Source organism: Choloepus didactylus, chromosome 6 (genome assembly GCF_015220235.1).
Source record: "Choloepus didactylus isolate mChoDid1 chromosome 6, mChoDid1.pri, whole genome shotgun sequence".
Classification (NCBI taxonomy): domain Eukaryota; kingdom Metazoa; phylum Chordata; class Mammalia; order Pilosa; family Megalonychidae; genus Choloepus; species Choloepus didactylus.
This window is the reverse complement of record NC_051312.1, coordinates 148,999,056-149,020,562: the sequence shown is the minus strand read 5'-3', so window position 1 is coordinate 149,020,562 and position 21,507 is coordinate 148,999,056. Positions and strand designations below refer to the sequence as shown.

At 36.1% G+C, this 21,507-nt stretch overlaps 1 protein-coding gene across 5 annotated transcripts in view; it reads left to right on the top strand.

Annotated features, from left to right (window-relative positions):
• The window catches only part of ARHGAP32 (Rho GTPase activating protein 32), a 403,775-nt gene that overhangs the window by 345,722 nt on the left and 36,546 nt on the right, over positions 1–21,507 (top strand). For all 5 annotated transcript variants that reach the window (XM_037841944.1, XM_037841949.1, XM_037841946.1 and 2 more), the window contains one exon: positions 19,880–20,029. In XM_037841944.1, coding sequence (XP_037697872.1) covers positions 19,880–20,029 — 150 coding nt within the window. The remainder of the gene's footprint in view (positions 1–19,879; positions 20,030–21,507) is intronic.

The window sequence follows — 21,507 nt, the reverse complement described above, 5'->3', positions numbered from 1 at the left end:
TTCCCATGCACCTGCCATCTAGTTTTTAAAATCTTAACATTTTGCCATACATAATACAAAAGACCTTTTGTCTCAGCGGTTTTTCTCCTTATTTTCTTAAATTTCACTTTTAAAATTTTCTTTTGAAGAGCTGAATTTTTAGAACATTAGTCTATGTATATAATGAAGTGAGAAAAAATTTATTTGACAGTTGTTTAGAGAAAAATTCTTTCTCTATACCTATTGGTGTGAATAGATATATTACTATGTTTTAAATCAAAAGTTTATGGAATTTCAAGTTAAAATTCAAACCTTTTTGTATTTGTTTAACATAAAATATTTCAATGTATACAACAGAGACTTACAATAATAGAGTTTGGAAGGTTATAAAAGAGTTTTAAGTATCACATAGTCCAACTGCCTAGTTTTGTATTCCTCTCTATCAAATTTCCACCAAATGGTCACCTAGTCTGTGTTTAAGAACTTGCGAGTAAAAGATAAAGTATTATATACAGTGTGTGAAAAATTGGACATGTTAAAATTATACTCATACTTTATTATACCTTAGGTTTATATACCTTAGGTTTAATTAAGACAATCTCCACAGATTATATATTCCCATCCCACCCTCTAATTTTGGATGCTTGACTTTATTTTATTTCAGATCTAAATTTATTTTATTTATCAAAGATTTGAGAACTTGATGCATGTAGTCATATAAACCTAATGGTAAGTTCATTATCTGGACACAAACCATCCTCCTTTCCACCTTGAGAAGTTAATCTAAGCCCAGAATTGACTCACATCAGTCTGGAAGATTTCTGAGAACCAATTTAGAGGACTCTAGTTTAGGTGAAGTATGATGAGAAAGCAAGAATTCCTTGGTTTTGCTGGAGAAATATTATGCTCATGTAATTAAAAATACCCAGTGTCCTGCCTCTCCATGTCAAGGTTCACTATGGCTTACTCAACTGTATGTTTTTATTGTATCTCTGTAAACTAGTTATTGGTATCATAAAGATTTACCATGCAGATATTAAGTTATGTGTCATATTGCTAAAGCTTTTAACTACTGGAAATACTGGTCTGGCAGGGTTTTTCTAAGGTTTGAAAAAAGATTTCTGTTATAAAATCTATTGTGTCTAAGATGGAAGAATTTAATGTTGTGGTCATTTTGCATTTTGACTCTAGAATAGGAAATTTGTATATAAAATGATATGATTTGCTTTTGTGTAAGTACTGCTTTGCACTTGACTTTTGGTGCATTTTATGTACTCAAACACCATTATTATCATTTTACTGTCTCTAGTCCAGCATATTTGGTGGACCTTAAGCCTAACACCCTAACTACTACATTTCAGCATTCCTCCGTGGAAATGGTTTTATAAGCACTTAACTGTCTAAAGCCACCCCCTCCCACCTTCCTCAGTAGAAGTCTTCTGATATAGTTGACAGTATTCATCCTTCTACTCCTCAAAATTTAGGTAGTTACTAGTTTATTATAATGAACAGGAAGGTGATGACTACACCTTGCTTGTTAAAGGGATTTTAGTCAGGATGGTTGGGTGGTGGATAGTATGAGTGTCATAAACAACCTCCTTTTGGACATTGTGTTGTCCAAGGAATGGGAAGAGAATCCAATACCTGCCTATATATGTTAAGGGTTAGTTATATTTGGAAGTGTTATTTTGTCTTCAAATTTGAGGGTAGTTAAATTGAATATGTTGTCTTAAATTTCTAAGGCAGTGGAATTAATCAGTCTTTATAGGTAATGACTTATTTAGTTAAGGATACCAGAGCTGCTCACCACAGCCATCTCTACCACAATGAATTAGAAACCCAGTAATGATAGCAATACTGAAACTATGTAGAATATAGTTTAATCTTCCTTAGAATGCTTAGAAACCACTTAAGACTTCATGTCTTGTCACCATTGTATTAGTTATTGCAGTGTCTTACGTGGGGCCATAGATTAGCAGGAGGATACCACACCCATCCCTTCCACTCCTACTACAAGTTTACATCTAAGTCCTGATTTATTTAGTCATGATTTTTGGAAATGTAATGGAAGCAAGGTGGCCATGCAGAGTGGAAGCCAGAATTGTACGTATATTAGCACAATATCCCAGACCCTTGAGTGCCAGATGGGGGCACACAGTTGCTAGTGATACTCTTCGTGTGTCTTAATTCAGTGCTATATTGCAGCCCTTAATTAATTGGGCCTATGTCACTATTTAGGAAAAATAAACATGAGCAATCTTTACCCTAAAAGGAAAGGAGAGCCAGGTTTCCTTGTTCTTGAGCCAAGCTTGACATCAGAACAAAAAAGCAGAGCCAGCATTAAAACTACTTAAGCACTCTGACTAATGTGTTCTTATTGTCTATGTGAGTTTGCTTGGAGGATCTTGATTGTAAATCCTTTTTCATATAGCTGTCATTTAATTGTGAAGGTATATATTTATTGGTAAATAGATAATATCAGTAATTCTGTGATATTGCTAATTGATGTGGAAAAATAAAACTCTTTTCCTTTCTCTGTTGAGGGAACCAGTTCAATATCACACTCTACTGCTAAATGTTTTAGCTCCATGTATGCTGAAAATTGTCACTCCCTCCCTCCCCCCTTTTTAATGCAGAATGTTACTATAGACTCATGGTTTTTATTTGTTTGTTGTTTTATATATTAATTTTTGCATTCTTAATGATGTTCAAATTGTCCCAAATCCTGGCCAGTGAAAGTCCATTCAAGCTTGATCCTTTTGACATTCATCTGTGGGTGTTTATTTCCTTGCTTTCTGTCATAAGATTTCCCAGTCTCACCTTGTGCTTTTCCATATTGTTGAGTAGCAATCATGCATTTCTCCAAGGAATCCTCGTTTCTTTCAATAGGGAATAATATTTAGAAACCCAGATCTGAGACCAAAAGTGTTCCCCCCATTGCAACTGGTATTTTATTGTCTCTAAGCCTTTTCAGTAGGTAGAATGTAAGGTGTGTGTGTGTGTGTGTGTGTATCATAAGTTAATGTTGATGTTTCCAATTCAAAGTTGACATTACAGAATATTTTACCTTCTTCAATTTCATAATTGTATCTCTTCTCTTACACTGAAAATCTTCATTCCTAATAACATTAATATATTTATTTGTTTTGTCCCACAATATATAAAATTGTTTCCGAATTATACTACCAATATTATTCCCAATAATAAAACACCTGAGTGAAGTTAAAAGATTTCTTTGCAGTTTTTTTGTCCTCAGAATATATCTCACTTAACATATACCGTAGCTTACAAGTCATTTAAAATAATTATTTTTCTCTCTGTTGAATGTTACCAATTTGACAATACTATTAGCTGCATTTTTCAATTTATTTTTAATATTAGGATTTGGTTTTTTAATCTTTTAAATTTATATTTGAATGTGTAGGAAGAATATTAGCATAATTCAAAGTCATAACTATATAAAAAGGCATACTCAGAAGTCTCACTTCCTATTCCCATCCTTCACCCTTTATCCACCAATAAAACTTTATCTTTTCAATGTTCCTCTTTGCAAAAATAAGCACACATGTACATATAAACAAGTGTATATATGTTCTTGTGAACTTGTGTGTGTGCATTCTCTGTCTTTTCTTATACTAAGTATACTGTTCTCTCTCTTGCTTTTTCCACTTATTAATATATTCTGGAGATTACTCATAGCAGTAAGTAGAGCTCATCCTTATAAAAAAATAGCTGCATAATCTTCTGTGTGATGTATCACAGTTGAATCAACCAATCTCTATTAATGCCCATTTGAGTTGTAAACACACATATTTGATACTTTTAAAAGTAACCCTTAAAAAATGCTTAAACTGTTCAATGGGTTCTCATTGCATAAAATCCTAATACCATATTGTAGCCTATACTACCTGGCCTTTGCATACCTCTTTAACCTCCTTTCCTGACTCACTGTGTTGTCACAGTTTCCAGCTCAGCTGTTACTTTCTGAGACCCCTTCCCTGACCACTGTATCTACTGTAGTTTTTTTCCCATCTTGTCACCCTCACTTCACCCTGTTTATTTCCTTATTAGCAGTTAAAAACAGCCTGAAGTTCCCTTACTGTCTTCATCCGATCACCCCAATGCAGTCACTTATTCCTTAAAGAAAAAAGCTTATGGCTGTAAAGAGTGTTTCCCAGAAAATGAAAAGGAATAGATCTTTTCTGGTCCATCTAGGCCACAAGTTATACTAGATGGACATCATTCCCGCAGGAGGTTCTTGAGTTTAAGAGTGCATAAAAATTGGGGTTCACTCAAGCATCTACTATAGGATTCAGTAAAACTCCCAGTAATCATCTGCAAACTGAGAAGGATTGAGGCCATGTGATTTAGTCTTCTCTCCTGCAAGTAATTTCTGAGCTCATATTTGTTGTATATGGAATTTGAGAGTAATTTTCCCTGTCAACTGCACTTCTCAGCAAAAGGAATTTTTGTTAGGGATGTGTCAGCTTTATATTCTTTAGCTATTGCCTCTCTAATATTTTGATCAGTAGAAATATTCTACTATATATTTACTTCACTTATCTTGTTCTAAAAAGGATTTAAGATAATGTATTTAAGTATACAGTAGATGAATGTTACCGGAAGATTGTTTTTTATATTCATGTTTATATATAATATTTAGATAGCCATTAAGTTAAATGTGTTCTAGTTCCTTGTGGCATCACCCCCTTCATAAAATGAGAGAGAGAGCTGTGCTTTTCAATTACAACATGCAATGAAAATTTCTAACTACCAAGAAAAATATTTTAGAAATGCTAACCACATTTATGTATGTATATCATTTTAAGCCTCTCTATTATTTTTTTTGAAGTTTCTGAGATAATCCTTCTCTCTTATTTTTTAATGGAGAAGTTGTGATGTATTGTAGAACAATCATGCCTACAATACAGAATTCCAGTCCATATACCAATCTACCACCACCACTTTACATTGGTGCGGGGCATTTGTTACAACTGATGATAGCACATCTTTAAAACTGCACCGTTAATTAAAGTCCATGGTTTAAGTTAGGGTTCACTGTTTGGGTAGTACAGCTCCATGGAATTTTTTAAAAAACTTTTATTCTGCTAACGTAGACAGTCTAACATTTACCCTTTTAATCGCATTCAGATGTTTTCAGTGCTGTTAATTGCATTCACAATGTTATGCTTCTATCATCATCATCCATTAACAAACCATTTCCATCATTCCAAATAGGAACCCTGTACATTTTAAGCCTTGACTTCCCATCCCTATCCCTTCCTCCATTCCTTGGTAACCTATATTCTAGATTCTGACTGTATGAGTTTGCTTATTCTAATCTTTTCAAATCAGTGAGATCATAAAATATTTGTCCTTTTGTGTCTGGCTTATTTCACTCAACATGATGTCTTCAAGTTCCATTCATGTTGTTGTATATATCACAGACTTCATTCTTTTTATGGCTGAATAATATTCCATTGTATGTGTATCCCACATTTTATTTATCCATTCATTGATTGATGGACTCTTGGGTTGTTTCCGTCTTTGGGTACTTGTGAATAATGCCACTATGAACATCGATGTTGAAATACCAATTTGAGTCCTTGCTTTCAATTCTTTTTTGGTATTTACCTGGTAGTGGGATTGCTGGGTTATATGGTAATTCTATACTTACCTTTCTGAGGAACCACAGCAGCTGCACCATTTCACATTCCCACCAACAATGAATGAGTGTTTCTGTTTCTCCACATTATCTCCAGCACTTGTTCTTTTCTTTTCTTTTTTTTTTTTTTTTTAATAGCAGCCATTCTAATGGGTGTGAAATGGTATCTCTTTGCGGTTTTGATTTGCATTTCCCTGATGGCTGATGATGTTGAGCATCTTTTCATGTGCTTTTGGCCGTCTTCTTTGAAGGGATGTCTGTTCACATTTTCCCCATTTTTTAATTGGGTTGTTTGTCCTTTTGTTATTGAGTTGAAGGATTTCTTTATGTATTCTGAATATTAATCCTTTATCGGATATGTGGTTTCCAAATATTTTCTCCCATTGTGTAAGTTGTAGTTTTACTTTCTTGATAAAGTCCTTTGAGGAACAAAAGTTTTTGATATTGATAAGGTCCCATTCATCTGTTTTCTCTTTTGTTGATTGTGCTTTGGTTGTAAAGTCTAAGAAACCATTTCCTAACACCAGGTCCTGAAGATGTTTCCATATGTTTTCTTCTAGAAATGATAGTTCTAGCTCTTATATTAAGATCTTTTGATCTATATTGAATTGATTTTTGTATATGATGTGAGGTAGAGGTCCTCTTTTTTTTTTTTTTTTTGCAAATGGAGATCCAGTCTTACCAGCACCATTTGTTGGAGAGGCTGTTCTTTCCCAATTGAGTAGTCTTTGCCACCTTGTCAAAAATCAGTTGACCATAAAGGTGAAGATTGATTTCTGAGCTCTCAATTTGATTCCATTGGTCTAATATGTTTGTTCTTGTGCCAGTACCATGGTGTTTTGATTACTGTGGCTTTGTAATAAGTTTTAAGATTTGGAGATGTGAGTCCTCCAACTTCATTCTTCTTTTTCATGATGGCTTTAGCTATTTGGGGTCTCTCACTCTTCATAACGATTTGATGATTGGCTTTTCCATTTCTGCAAAGAAGGTTGTTGGAACTTTGATTGGGATTGTATTGAATCTGTAAATTGCTTTGGGTAGTATTTGAAGAGGTGAAACTTAGTTTTAGGCCTCAGCCCTGCTACTTATGACCTTTGGGTAAATTAGCCAATCATATTGTTTCAAAACAAATACATATTTACACAAAATTGAACAAGAGTTGGCAAACTACAGCCTGCAAGCCGACTTCTTAATGATATTTAGTCTTCCAATCAATGAACATGTAATATCCTTCCATTTCTTTGGTTTTCTTTGATTTTCTTTATGTTTTGCAGTTTTCTATGTACAAGTCCTTCACATCGTTCATTATATTTATTCCTAGATATTTGACTCTTTTAGTTGCTATTGTGAGTGGAATTTTTTTCTTAATTTTTTTTCCAATTGTTCATTACTTGTGTATACAAACACTACTGATTTTGGGGTGTTGATCTTGTTCCCCACCACTTTGCTGAATTCATTTGTTAGCTTTAGGAGCTTTGTTGTGGATTTTTCAGGATTTTCTATGTATAAGATCATATGATCGGCAAATATTAAAAGTTTTACTTCTTCCTTTCCAATTTGGATGCCATTTATTTCTTTTTATTGCCTAACTGCTCTAATTAGAACTTCTGTCACAATGTTGAATAACAATAGTGACAGTGGGCATCCTTGGCTTGTTCCATATCTTAAAGGGAAAGCTTTCAGTCTTTTACCATTGAGTATGATGTTAGCTGTGGGCTTTTCAAATATGCATTTTATCATGTTGAGGAAGTTTCCTTCTCTTCCTTGTATTATAAGTGTTTTTTTTTTTTTTTCCAAGAAGTGGTTCTGGCTTTTATCTAGTGCCTTTTCTGCATCAGTTGAGATGATCATGTCTTTTTCCTTCATTCTGTTAATGTGGTGTATATCATTAATTGATTTTTCTTATGTTGAACCAACCTTACATACCAGGGAGAAATCCTGTTTGATCATGGTTTATAATTCTATGTACTGTTGGATTTGGTTTGTTAGTGTTTTGTCGAGGACTTTTGCGTCTATATACATAAGAGATATTGGTCTGTGGTTTTCTTTTCTTGTGGTATCTTTATCCAGCTTTAGTATGAGGATGATGTTGCCCTCATAGAATAAGCTTGAGCAGAATTGGAGTTAAGTCTTCTTGGAATGTTTGGTATAATTCGCCTGTGAAGCTATCTGGTCCTGGGCTTTTCTTTGTTGGGAGGTATTTTTTCATTACTGATTCAGTCTCTTTACTAGGAATTGGTTTGTTGGGATCCTCTGTTTCTTCTTGAATCAATGTAGATAGTTTGTGTGTTTATAGGAAATTGTTCCTTGCATGTAGGTTATCTGATTTATTGGCACACATTTGTTCATAGTGTCCTTTTATAGTCCTTTTTATTTCAGCAGGGTTGGTGGATATATCCCACTTTTCACTCTGATTTTGATTATTTGTATACTCTTTCTTTGTCTAGCTAAAGTTTTGTCAATTTATTGACCTTTTGAATAGATTTTCTGTCCATTATTGAGAGTGATTTGTTAAAGTCTCCTGCTATTAATGTAAAACTGTCAATTTCTCCTTTCAATTCTGTCATTATTTGCATCATATATTTTAGGGCACTGCTGTTAAGGTGCATGTATATTTATAATTGTTATATCTGCCTGTTGAATTGTGCACTTTATTGGTATATAATGACTTTTTCTCTCATAACTGTTTTTGACTTAAAGTCTTTTTTTATCCAATATTAATATAGCCACCTCAACTCTCTTTTGGTTACTACTTTCATGGTATATTTTTTCAATCCTTTCATTCTCAACCCATTTGTATCTTTGACTTTAAGATGAGTTTCTTGTAGACAGCATATATTGAGTCATGCTTTTTATCCATTCTGCCAGTCTCTGCCTTTTGATTTCAGAGTTTAATCCATTTACATTTAAAGTTACTATTGATAATACAGGACTTTTTTTTTTTTTTTTTACCATTTTGCCATTTTCCCTTTGTAAGTTTTGTATGTTTTTTGGCCCTCATTTCCGGTAAAGCCTACTTTTATATTTATTTGCTTTTTTTAGGTTGTACCATGTCACGTGTCTTCTCACTTCTATCCGGATATATTTTTCATCTGTTTTCCTTATGGTTACCTTAGGGCTAAAATTTGACATCCTAAATATACAAGAATCATATTTGGTTTGATACCAACTTAACTTCAATAGCATGCACATATACTTTTCCTGTACCCCTGTGGCCCCCCACCATTTTTTTGTGCTTGTTACCACTTATATCTTTGTACATTGCATATCCAGAAACATAGATTTATCATTACTGTTTATGCATTTGTGTTTCAGCGCCTGTAGGAAGGATGAAGTGGAGTTAAATACCAAGCAATACAATATAATAGTACTGGTATTTATATTTACCCAGACAGTTACCTTCACTGCAGGTCTTTATTTCTTTATGCTGCTTTGAACCACTGTCTAGTGTTCTCTCCTTTCAGTCTGAAGACTCACTTTAGCCATTTCTTATTGAGCCAATCTATAGGTGATGAACTCTCTCAGCTTTAGTTTATCTGAGAATGTCTTAATCTCTCCCTCATATTTTTTTTATTTTCATAATTTTTATTTTGAAATAATTTCAAACTTACAGGACAGTTGCAAAAATGATACAAAACCCATATCATATTTTTTTTATTTTCATAATTTTTATTTTGAAATAATTTCAAACTTACAGGACAGTTGCAAAAATGATACAAAACCCATACAGAGAACCTCCAACCCAGACACCCATATCTGCCAACTTTTAACATCTTACTACATTTGCCATATCATTGTATCTAGCCAGCCATCTATCCATCCATCCATCCAACCATTTACTTTTTTTTATAATTCATTTTATTGAGATATATTCACATACCATGCAGTCATACAAAGCAAAGCATACATTAGACTGTTCACAGTACCACCACATAGTTGTGTATTCATCCCCAAAGTTGATCCCTGACACCTTCATTACCACATACACAAAAATAACAAGAGTAATAATTAAAGTGAAAAAGAGCAATTAAAGTAAGAAAAAGCACACTGTGAGTGCCTTTGTTTGTTTGTTTGTTTTTTCCTTCCCCCATTTTTCTACTCATCCATCCATAAACTAGACAAAGGGGAGTGTGGTCCTTATGGCTTTCCCAATCCCATTGTCACCCCTCATAAGCTACATTTTTATACAATTGTCTTCGAGATTCATGGGTTCTGGGTTGTAGTTTGATAATTTCAGATATTTACTGCTAGCTACTCCAATTCACTAGAACCTAAAAAGGGTTGTCTATATTGTGCATAAGAGTGCCCACCAGAATGACCTCTCAGTTCCTTTTGGAATCTCTCTGCCACTGTAGCTTATTTCATTTCCTTTTTCATCCCCCTTTTGGTCAAGAAGATGATCTCCATCACACGATGCCAGGTCTACATTCCTCCCCGGGAGTCATATTGCACGTTGCCAGGGAGATTCACTCCGCTGGGTGTCTGATCCCATGAAGGAGGGAGGGCAGTGATTTCACCTGCCCAGTTGGCTTAGCTAGAGAGAGAGGGCCACATCTGAGCAACAAAGAGGTATTCAAGAAGAGGCTCTTAGGCACAATTTTAGAAAGGCCTAGCCTCTCCTTCACAGCAACAGTCTTCCCAAGGGCAAGTCCTGTGGTAGAGGGCTCAACCCATCAAACCACCAGTCCCCTGTGTCTGTGAGCACATCAGCAACCATCGAGATGGGGAAGCCCACTACCCCTGCATTCTCCACCAGCTCCTCAAGAGGGCTCTGCATATTTTTTATTGTTTTTTTTTAATTACCTCTTTTTTCTAAAATCAACTATATATATATAAAAAAAATTAAACGTTTCAAACAAACCATAACAAGCGAGTAAGAAAAAGTCAACTAATGTAAGATAACTACTTTACTTCCAACGTGTTCCTACTCTACCCCAAGAAAGTAACCTAATGTAGCAACATTTCTGTGAACTTGTTCCTACTATACCCATCAGAAATTGACAGACTATAGTCTTTCCTGGGCATTCCCAGAACATTAAATTTACCCACAATAGCTTACCTGTTCTTATTAGGTTATCATTACCCCTTCCTTGATGGCTTTCTGTCACTAGTTCCCTACATTCTACATTATAAACCATTTGTTTTACATTTTTCAATGTTCACGTTAGTGGTAGCATATAATATTTCTCTTTTTGTACCCAGCTTATTTCGCTCAGCATTATGTCTTCAAGGTTCATCTATGTTGCCATATGTTTCACAACATCGTTCCTTCTTACTGCCGCATGGTATTCCATCGTGTGTATATACCACACTTTATTTATGCACTCATCTGTTGAAGGACATTTGGGTTGTTTCCATCTCTTGGCAATTGTGAATAATGCTGCTATGAACATTGGCATGCAGATATCTGTTCGTGTCACTGCTTTCAGATCTTCCAGGTATGTACCGAGAAGTGCAATTGCTGGATCGAAGGGTAACTCTGTATCTAGTTTTCTAAGGAAGTGCCAGACTGACTTCCAGACAAGCTGAACCATTATACAGTCCCATCAGCAATGAATAAGAGTTCCAATTTCTCCACATCCCCTCCAGCATTTGTAGTTTCCTGTTTGTTTAATGGCAGCCATTCTAATTGGTGTGAGATGGTATCTCATTGTGGTCTTAATTTGCATCTCTCTAATAGCTAGTGAAGCTGAACATTTTTTCATGTGTTTCTTGGCCATTTATATTTTCTCTTCAGACAACTGTCTTTTCATATCTTTTGCCCATTTTATAATTGGGCTGTCTGTACTTTCATCATTGAGTTGTAGGATTTCTTTATATATGCAAGATATCAGTCTTTTGTCAGATACATGGTTTCCAAAAATTTTTTTCCCATTGAGTTGGCTGCCTCTTTACCTTTTTGACAAATTCGTTTAAGGTACAAAAACTTCTAAGCTTGAGGAGTTCCCATTTATCTATTTTTTCTTTTGTTGCTTGTGCTTTGGGTGTAAAGTCTAGGAAGTGGCCGCCTAATACAAGGTCTTGAAGATGTTTCCCTGCATTATCTTCTAGGAGTTTTATGGTACTATCTTTTATACTGAGATCTTTGATCCACTTTGAGTTCATTTTTGTGTAGGGTGTGAAGTAGGGGTCCTCTTTCATTCTTTTGGATATGGCTGTCCAACTCTCTCAGCCCCATCTGTTGGAAAGACTATTATATCCCAGTTCAGTGGCTTTGGGGGCCTTATCGAAGATCAGTTGGCCATAGATCTGGGGGTCTATCTCCGAATTCTCAATTCAGTTCCATTGATCAATATGTCTATCCTTGTGCCAGTACCATGCTATTTTGACAACTGTGGCTTTATAATAAGCTTCAAATTCAGGGAGTGTAAGTCCTCCCACTTGGTTTTCTGTTTTAGAGTGTCTTTAGCAATTCAAGGCATCTTCCCTTTCCAAATAAATTTGATTACTGGCTTTTCCAAGTCTGCAAAGTAAGTTGTTGGAATTTTGATTGGGATTGCATTGAATCTGTAGATGAGTTTGGGTAGAATTGACATCTTAATGACATTTAGCCTTCCTATCCATGAACATGGAATATTTTTCCATATTCTAAGGTCCTCTTCTATTTCTTTTAGTGGAGTTATGTAGTTTTCTTTGTATAGGTCTTTTACATCTTTGGTTAAGTTTATTCCTAGGTACTTGATTTTTTTAGTTGCTATTGAAAATGGTATCTTTTTCTTGAGCGTCTCTTCAGTTTGTTCATTTCTAGCATATAGAAACATTACTGACTTATGTGCGTTAATCTTGTATCCTGCTACTTTGCTAAATTTGTTTAATAGCTCTAGTAGCTGTATCGTCGATTTCTCAGGGTTTTCCAGATATAAGATCATATCATCTGCAAACAATGACAGTTTTACCTCTTCCTTTCCAATTTGGATGCCTTTTATTTCTCTGTCTTGCCGGATTGCCCTGGCTAGCACTTCCAGCACAATGTTGAATAACAGTGGTGACAGCGGGCATCCTTGTCTTGTTCCTGATCTTAGAGGGAAGGCTTCCAGTCTCTCACCATTGAGTACTATGCTGGCTGTGGATTTTTCATATATGCCCTTTATCATATTGAGAAAGTTTCCTTCAATTCCTACCTTTTGAAGTGTTTTTATCAAAAAGGGATGTTGGATTTTGTCAAATGCTTTTTCTGCATCTATTGAGATCATCGTTTGATTTTTCTCTTTTGATTTGTTAATGTGTTGTAATACAGTGATTGATTTTCTTATGTTGAACCATCCTTGCATGCCTGTAATGAACCCCACTTGATAATGGTGTATGATTTTTTTAATGTGTCTTTGGATTCAATTTGCAAGTATTTTGTTGAGAATTTTTGCATCTGTATTTGTTAGGGAGATAGGCCTGTAGTTTTCCTTTTTTGTAGCATCTTTGCCTGGTTTTGGTATTAGATTGATGTTAGCTTCATAAAACGAGTTAGATAGTGTTCCATTTTCTTTGATGTTTTGAAAGAGTTTAAGTAAGATTCGTAGTCAGTTCTTTTTGGAAAGTTTGGTAGAATTTCCCTGTGAAGCCATCTGGTCCTGGGCATTTATTTGTGGGAAGCTTTTTGATGACTGATTGGATCTCTTTGCTTATGATTGGTTGGTTGAGGTCTTCTGTTTCTTCTCTGTTCAGTCTAGATTGTTCATATGTTTCCAGGAAATTGTCCATTTCCTCTACATTATCCAGTTTATTGCATACAGTTATTCATAGTATCCTCTTAGAATTTTTTTTAATTTCTTCGGGGTCTGCAGTATTGTCACCTTTCTCATTCATTATTTTGTTTATATGGGTCTTCTCTCTTTTTGATTTTGTCAGTCTAGCTAGGGGCTTGTCAATCTTGTTGATCTTCTCAAAGAACCAACTTTTGGTGTTATTTATCCTCTGTATTGTTTTTTTGTTCTCTATGTCATTTATTTCTGCTTTAATACTTGTTATTTCTTTTCTTCTACTTTGTTTAGGATTGGTTTGCTGTTCATTTTCTAGCTTCTTCAGTTGATCCATTCATTCTTTGATTTTGGATCTTTCTTCCTTTTTAATATATGCATTTAATGCTGTAAATTTCCCCCTCAGTACCGCTTTTGCTGCATCCCATAGGTTTTGGTATGTTGTGTTCTCATTTTCATTTGTCTCTATATACTTAGCAATTTCTCTTGCTATTTCTTCTTTAACCCACTGATTGTTTAGGAGCGTGTTGTTTAACCTCCAGGTATTTGTGAATTTTCTGAGTCTCTAATGGTTATTGACTTCTAATTGTATTCCATTGTGGTCAGAGAATGTGCTTTGAATAATTTCAATTTTTTAAATTTATTGAGGCTTCTTTTATGTCCCAGCATATGATCTATTCTGGAGAACGTTCCATGTGCACTAGAGAAGAATGTGTATCCTGGTGATTTGGGATGTAATGTTCTATATATGTCTGTTAAATCTAATTCATTTATCAGATTGTTTAGGTTTTCAATTTCCTTATTGGTCTTCTGTCTGGTTGATCTATCTATAGGAGAGAGTGATGTGTTGAAGTCTCCCACAATTATTGTGGAAACATCAGTTGCTTGCTTCAGTTTTGCCAGTGTTTCCCTCATGTATTTTGTGGCACCTTGATTGAGTGCATAAACATTTATGATTGTTTTTCTTTTTGTTGAATTGCCCCTTTTATTAGTAGGTAGTGGCCTTCTTTGTCCCTCATAACATCCTTGCATTTGAAGTCTATTTTATCTGAGATTAATATTGCTACTTCTGCTTTGTTTTGGCTGTAGCTTGCATGAAATATATTTTTCCATCCTTTCACTTTCAGTTTCTTTGTGTCCCTGTGTCTAAGTTGAGTCCCTTGTTTACAACATATTGATGATTCATTTTTTTTCATCCATTCTCTGAATCTGTATCTTTTAATTGGGGAGTTTAATCCATTGACATTCAGCGTTATTACTGTGAAGGCATTTCTTGAATCAGCCAGCTTATCCTTTGGTTTATGGTTGTCATATACATTTTTTCCCTCTCTCTATTAATTTCCTTTCATGTACCCATACTGAATCTCTTTAGTACTGAACCTTTCTCCATCTCTCTCTCTCCTTTCTTTGTTTCTCTGTCTGTAGGGCTCCCTTTGGTATCTCAAGTAGTAGGGTAGGTCTCTTGGTTGCAAATTCTCTCAGCATTTGTTTGTCTGTGAAAAATTTAAGCTCTCCCTCAAATTTGAAGGAGAGCTTTGCTGGATAAAGAATTCTTGGTTGGCAGTTTTTCTCGCTCAGAATTTTAAATTTGTCATGCCACTGCCTTCTCGCCTCCATGGTGGCTGCTGAGTAGTCACTACTTTGTCTTATGTTGTTTCCTTTGTATGTGGTGAATTGCTTTTCCCTTGCTGCTTTCAGAACTTGCTCCTTCTCTTCTGTATTTGACAGTGTGATCAGAATATGTCTCGGAGTATGTTTATTTGGATTTATTCTGTTTGGAGTTTGCTGGGCATTTATGATTTGTGTATTTATGGTGGTTAGAAGATTTAGGAAGTTTTCCCCAATAATTTCTTTGATCCCTCATTTTTAAGAGAGTCTTGCTGAATATAAAATTCCTGGCTGGCAGTTGTTTTCCTTCATCACTTTAAGTATTTTGACCCATTGCCTTCTTGCTTCCATGGTTTCTGATGAGAAATCAGCACTCAATCTAATGAGGGTTCTGTTGTATGCAACACATTGCTTTTCTCTTTCAGCTTTCAGAACTCTCTCCTTGTCTTTTGCATTTTATTGTGTATTCAGTATATGATAGGATGTATTTTTCTTCATGTTTATCCTGCTTGGTGTTCTCTGAGCTTCTTGGATGTGCATAATCACATCTTTTGCTAAGTTTGGGGAAGTTCCCTGTCATTATTTCTTTGACTATTCCTTCTGCTCCTTTCTTTCTTCTCCTTCTGGGACTTCCATAAGAATATTGGTGTACCTGATGGTGTCCCAGAGCTGTCTTAGGCTATTTTCACTTTTAATATTTCTGTTTTCTTCTTGTTCCCCAGTCTGGCTCATTTCTAGTGTTTTTTCTTCAAATTCACTGATTCTTTCTTCTCCCAGCTCCAGTCTGCTCTTGAAAACCCTCCTGGCATTTTTCGTCTCAGCTATTGTGGTCTTCAACCTCAGTAGTTCTGCTTGGTTTCTTTTTAAAATTTCTGGCTCTTTATTTAGACTCTCATGTTGTTCATTCATTGTTTTCATGATATCCTTTAGTTCTTTCTCTGTACTTCACCTCCTTGAACATTTTTAAAAAGATTTTTTAAAGGCTTTGTTCAGTATGTCCAGTTTCTCATCTTCATTGGTATGTTCTTTATTTTTTTTTTTTTCATTTTTTTTTAATCATCATTTTATTGAGATATATTCACATACCACGCAGTCATACAAAACAAATTGTACTTTCGATTGTTTACAGTACCATTACATAGTTGTACATTCATCACCTAAATCAATCCCTGACACCTTCATTAGCACACACACAAAAATAACAAGAATAATAATTAGAGTGAAAAAGAGCAATTGAAGTAAAAAAGAACACTGGGTACCTTTGTCTGTTTGTTTGCTTCCCCTACTTTTCTACACATCCATCCATAAACTAGACAAAGTGGAGTTTGGTCCTTATGGCATTCCCAATCCCACTGTCACCCCTCATAAGCTACATTTTTATACAACTGTCTTCGAGATTCATGGGTTCTGGGTTGTAGCTTAATAGTTTCAGGTATCCACCACCAGCTACCCCAATTCTTTAGAACCTAAAAAAGGTTGTCTAAAGTGTGCGTAAGAGTGCCCACCAGAGTGATCTCTCGGCTCGCCCTGGAATCTCTCTGCCACTGAAGCTTATCCCATTTCCCTTCACATCCCCCCTTTGGCCAAGAAGATGCTCTCCATCCCACGATGCCGGGTCCACACTCCTCCCCGGGAGTCATACCCCACGTTGCTAGGGAGATTCACTTCCCTGGGTGTCTGATCCCACGTAGGGGGGAGGGCAGTGATTTCACCTTTCAAGTTGGCTTAGCTAGAGAGACAGGGCCACATCTGAGCAACAAAGAGGCATTCGGGAGGAGGCTCTTAGGCACAACCATAGGGAGGCCTAGCCTCTCCTTTGCAGCAACCATCTTCCCAAGGGTAAAACCTGTGGTAGAGGGCTCAACACATCAAACCACCAGTCCCCTATGTCTGTGGTCATGTTAGCAACCATGGAGGTGGGGTAGGCAAATACCCCTGCATTCTCCACAGGCTCCTCAAGGGGGCACTACAACTTTTTTTTTTCCTTGTTTTTCTTTCTTTTTTTTTTTTTTTAACTTTCCCTTCTTTTTTAAATCAACTGTATGAAAAAAAAAGTTAAAAAGAAAACAAACATACAATAAAAGAACATTTCAAAGAGACCATAACAAGGGAGTAAGAAAAAGACAACTAACCTAAGATAACTGCTTAACTTCCAACATGTTCCTACTTTACCCCAAGAAAGTTACATAATATAGCAACATTTCAGTGAACTTGTTCCTACTACATCCATCAGAAATTAACAGACCATAGTCATTTCTGGGCATCCCCAGAACGTTAAATAGCTTATCTGTTCTTCTTGGATTATTGTTCCCCCTTCCTTAATTGCTCTCTACTGCTAGTTCCCCTACATTCTACATTATAAACCATTTGTTTTACATTTTTCAAAGTTGACATTAGTGGTAGCATATAATATTTCTCTTTTTGTGCCTGGCTTATTTCGCTCAGCATTATGTCTTCAAGGTTCATCCATGTTGTCATATGTTTCACCAGATCGTTCCTTCTTACTGCCGCGTAGTATTCCATCGTGTGTATATACCACATTTTATTTATCCACTCATCTGTTGAAGGACATTTGGGTTGTTTCCATCTCTTGGCAATTGTGAATAATGCTGATATGAACATTGGCGTGCAGATATCTGTTCGTGTCACTGCTTTCCGATCTTCCGGGTATATACCGAGAAGTGCAATCGCTGGATCGAATGGTAGCTCTATATCTAGTTTTCTAAGGAACTGCCAGACTGACTTCCAGAGTGGCTGAACCATTATACAGTCCCACCAACAATGAATAAGAGTTCCAATTTCTCCACATCCCCTCCAGCATTTGTAGTTTCCTGTTTGTTTAATGGCAGCCATTCTAACCGGTGTTAGATGGTATCTCATTGTGGTCTTAATTTGCATCTCTCTAATAGCTAGTGAAGCTGAACATTTTTTCATGTGTTTCTTGGCCATTTGTATTTCCTCTTCAGAGAACTGTCTTTTCATATCTTTTGCCCATTTTATAATTGGGCTGTCTGTACTATTGTCATTGAGTTGTAGGATTTCTTTGTATATGCAAGATATCAGTCTTTTGTCAGATACATGGTTTCCAAAAATTTTTTCCCATTGAGTTGGCTGCCTCTTTACCTTTTTGAGAAATTCCTTTGAGGTGCAGAAACTTCTAAGCTTGAGGAGTTCCCATTTATCTATTTTCTCTTTTGTTGCTTGTGCTTTGGGTGTAAAGTCTAGGAAGTGGCCTCCTAATACAAGGTCTTGAAGATGTTTTCCTACATTATCTTCTAGGAGTTTTATGGTACTTTCTTTTATATTGAGATCTTTGGTCCATTTTGAGTTAATTTTTGTGTAGGGGGTGAGGTAGGGGTCCTCTTTCATTCTTTTGGATATGGATATCCAACTCTCCCAGCCCCATTTGTTGAAAAGACCATTATGGCTCAGTTCGGTGACTTTGGGGGCCTTATCAAAGATCAGTCAGCCATAGATCTGAGGGTCTGTCTCTGAATTCTCAATTCGATTCCATTGATCTATATGTCTATCTTTGTGCCAGTACCATGCTGTTTTGGCAACTGTGGCTTTATAATAAGCTTCAAAGTCAGGGAGTGTAAGTCCTCCCACTTCGTTTTTCTTTTTTAGAGTGTCTTTAGCAATTCGAGGCATCTTCCCTTTCCAAATAAATTTGATAACTAGCTTTTCTGTTCTTTATTTTTATCCTCTTCTTTTGGATGGGCCACCATTTCCTGTTTCTTTGTCTTATATTCTTTTGTTGCACAGTGAGCATTTTAATATTTTAAAATATTACCTTTGTAATTTACTTCCTGGGATGTCTGTTTCTTGGTTTTGTAACCATCTGATGATAAGTCTGAGATTTTCTTGACCTTCACCTCTCCTATCAGGAACTTCTGCCCAAGGTGAATGCAGTGTGCTGGGTTTTCCCTGTCTTTCTGGGCCTGTGTCGTCTCCTGAACTTTTGCTCTGTTTCCCAGGACAGACCTCCCTCTCCTGGGTACTTTGATGCCAGCAGGCCTTTGTCCCAGACTGTCCACCTTTATAGTTTTTACACTCCTTGCATTGCTCATGCTAGTTTTGTCTGGGGGGCTAATTCTGGGAGGAGGGTCACTCCAGAGGGGACTTTCCCAAGTCATCCTTTCCCAGTCAACACAGAGCCAGGGACCCACAAAAGGACCACAGACCAGCTCCAAAGTGCGCTGGGGAGGGGATCAGGAAGTGGTCCCAAAGCTTCTCTGACAGCTCCCCGCAGCTGAGTTTTCCTGGCCTACCCAGGAAATGCAAGCCTTCAGCTAACCATCCCCTGTTGCCCTGAGGAAGCCCTGCATCTTTAAATCTCTACCACTTCTGCCCCAGGGAGGGTTGCAAAAATGGCTGCTGCTGTCTTTTGTCTCAGTGGATTGATACAGTGGTTGCCCTCAGAGTGAGGACCCAGTGATACGAATCACTACCCAAATGCTGTGATCATTAATCAGCTGTGCCCACCCCTGCTCTTGGGGAAGAGGATTTTTACATCCCTTTTTGTCACCAGCAGCTAGCCAGGAGCTGTACCCTGCGGTGGCCTGCTGTGAGAGTAGGGAATGGGAGATGGGTGCCAGTAGCCACTGCACGGACAGAGCAGTTTACAGTTCTTTATCGTAATTATCTGCCTCTTCTTCCCACTCTTCCCTGGATGCTGTCCAGTGTTCTTCTGGAATTTCAAAACAGTTGTTTCAGACAGTCCCTGCCTGTTTAATAATTGCTTTGGTGGAAGGATTGAGTCCTGGAGCTCCCTACTCTGCCATCTTCCCTGGATGTCCCTCTTAAATCTTTCTGTTTGTGACAGATTGTTTTGCAGTCAGCCTGTTGAGCAATCCATTTTTTTTTTTTTTTTTTTTACACTAAGTAAAATGTAACTTCTTGCCACAACTAAGGTATTTTCTTTCTCTCCTTTTAGTGTCTAAAAAGCACGGCAAGCTCATTACTTTCTTACGCACATTCATGAAGTCTCGTCCATCAAAACAGAAACTGAAGCAGCGGGGGATCTTGAAAGAGAGGGTGTTTGGCTGTGACCTGGGGGAACACCTTCTGAATTCTGGTTTTGAAGGTAAAAAAGGATGTATATATTCATAATCTGAATTATTAACCTCTCCATACTGGTTTTCTATAAGCAATTGCGAAGTAGGTTAGGCAAATAATATTAGCTTCATTTTAGTTCACATTATTGTTTGAACTTTCTTTGTGCTGGGTACGTTGAATATAAAGAGAAGGTCAAATATGCAGTTTAGCATCAGAGAAACTTATGATCTTTTTATAAAAAAATAAGGCATTTATGAAAAAGGTATAACAACACTATTATATTGAATTATTTTAATATTTACCTAGATGGCTTCCTCAGTCAGTTTTTCCTCATATTTTATCCGTGAAAGTTTGTTTAACTTCTTTTTTTGGGAAAATAATTTTGAGATGATAAAAAACAAAATCCCTTCTCCCAACTTTTATAACAAAAATTTTAAATCCTTTTCTATATAGATTAAATTCTAAATCAGGAATTCAGTGGTTAGATGAATGGATGGTGTGGAGAGAAGGAAGAAAAGGCTTTCTTTGATTTTTAAAAATAGCACTGCCCTCTACCTTCTCCTTTAGAAATATAAGAATATTAAGGAGGCATCTACCTAGAAAGTATCTGAAATAGGTGATTTGTCCAATTCTCAGCCCTGCTTTGTGCCTTTGGGAAGACATCTAGTGAAAACCGGTAGTAAATAACATTATCAAGTCCAAATCAAAAGCCTTTCTCTCTGGTAAAAGAACACCAGTGGACTTACAAATTTACTGCAAACAATACCATGTTTCTTGAGAGAGAAGATGAAATATTTTTTTCAATAGATGTTATTCCCAAATTAATATTAACCATGCTTTTCCTTTAAAAACATTAAACAGGCAAACAAAACCCCGATGTCTATTTATGCAACAAGTCAAAATGCACATGTGAAATAGGCTCGTGAGAATACCAAAGAGCATTGTGGGAAATAACCAGTGAGAGGGTCAAATAGTAGAGGCCTAACTTTACCAGATATTAGAACAGTTTTCAAAACTAGAATGCTATTAGTGCAGGGAATGAGATGTGAATGAAACAGCTTAGAATAGAAAGGAATAGTTCTTGCTACAGGTAAGAATCCTTTATGATAGTATGATTTTAAAACCAGTTCATTAGGAAGGGTTATTTATGTAAATATATATTGAGATAGTAAACAAAATACTTACTTATGTAAATATATATTGAGATAGTAAACAAAATACAGAAAAGTGTATATCCTCATTTGTAATCGTAGAAATGTATCTTTATGCAGTTTTGAAATACAGTCTCACATTGGTAAACATTAGTAAAATAACAAAGCTGTTTTTCTAAATTATAATATTCAGCGCCATTCAAAATAGCTGTGATTTTTACCAATACGTAAAAAGTGTTGGCTTTCAGTAGCTTTATGAATTAATACAGTCTTTTCCAGAAAGCATTTTGGTATTTCAGAGCATGAGACTGTAGTGTTTCTTTCATCTAGCAATCGTACTCCTTCGGAATTTATC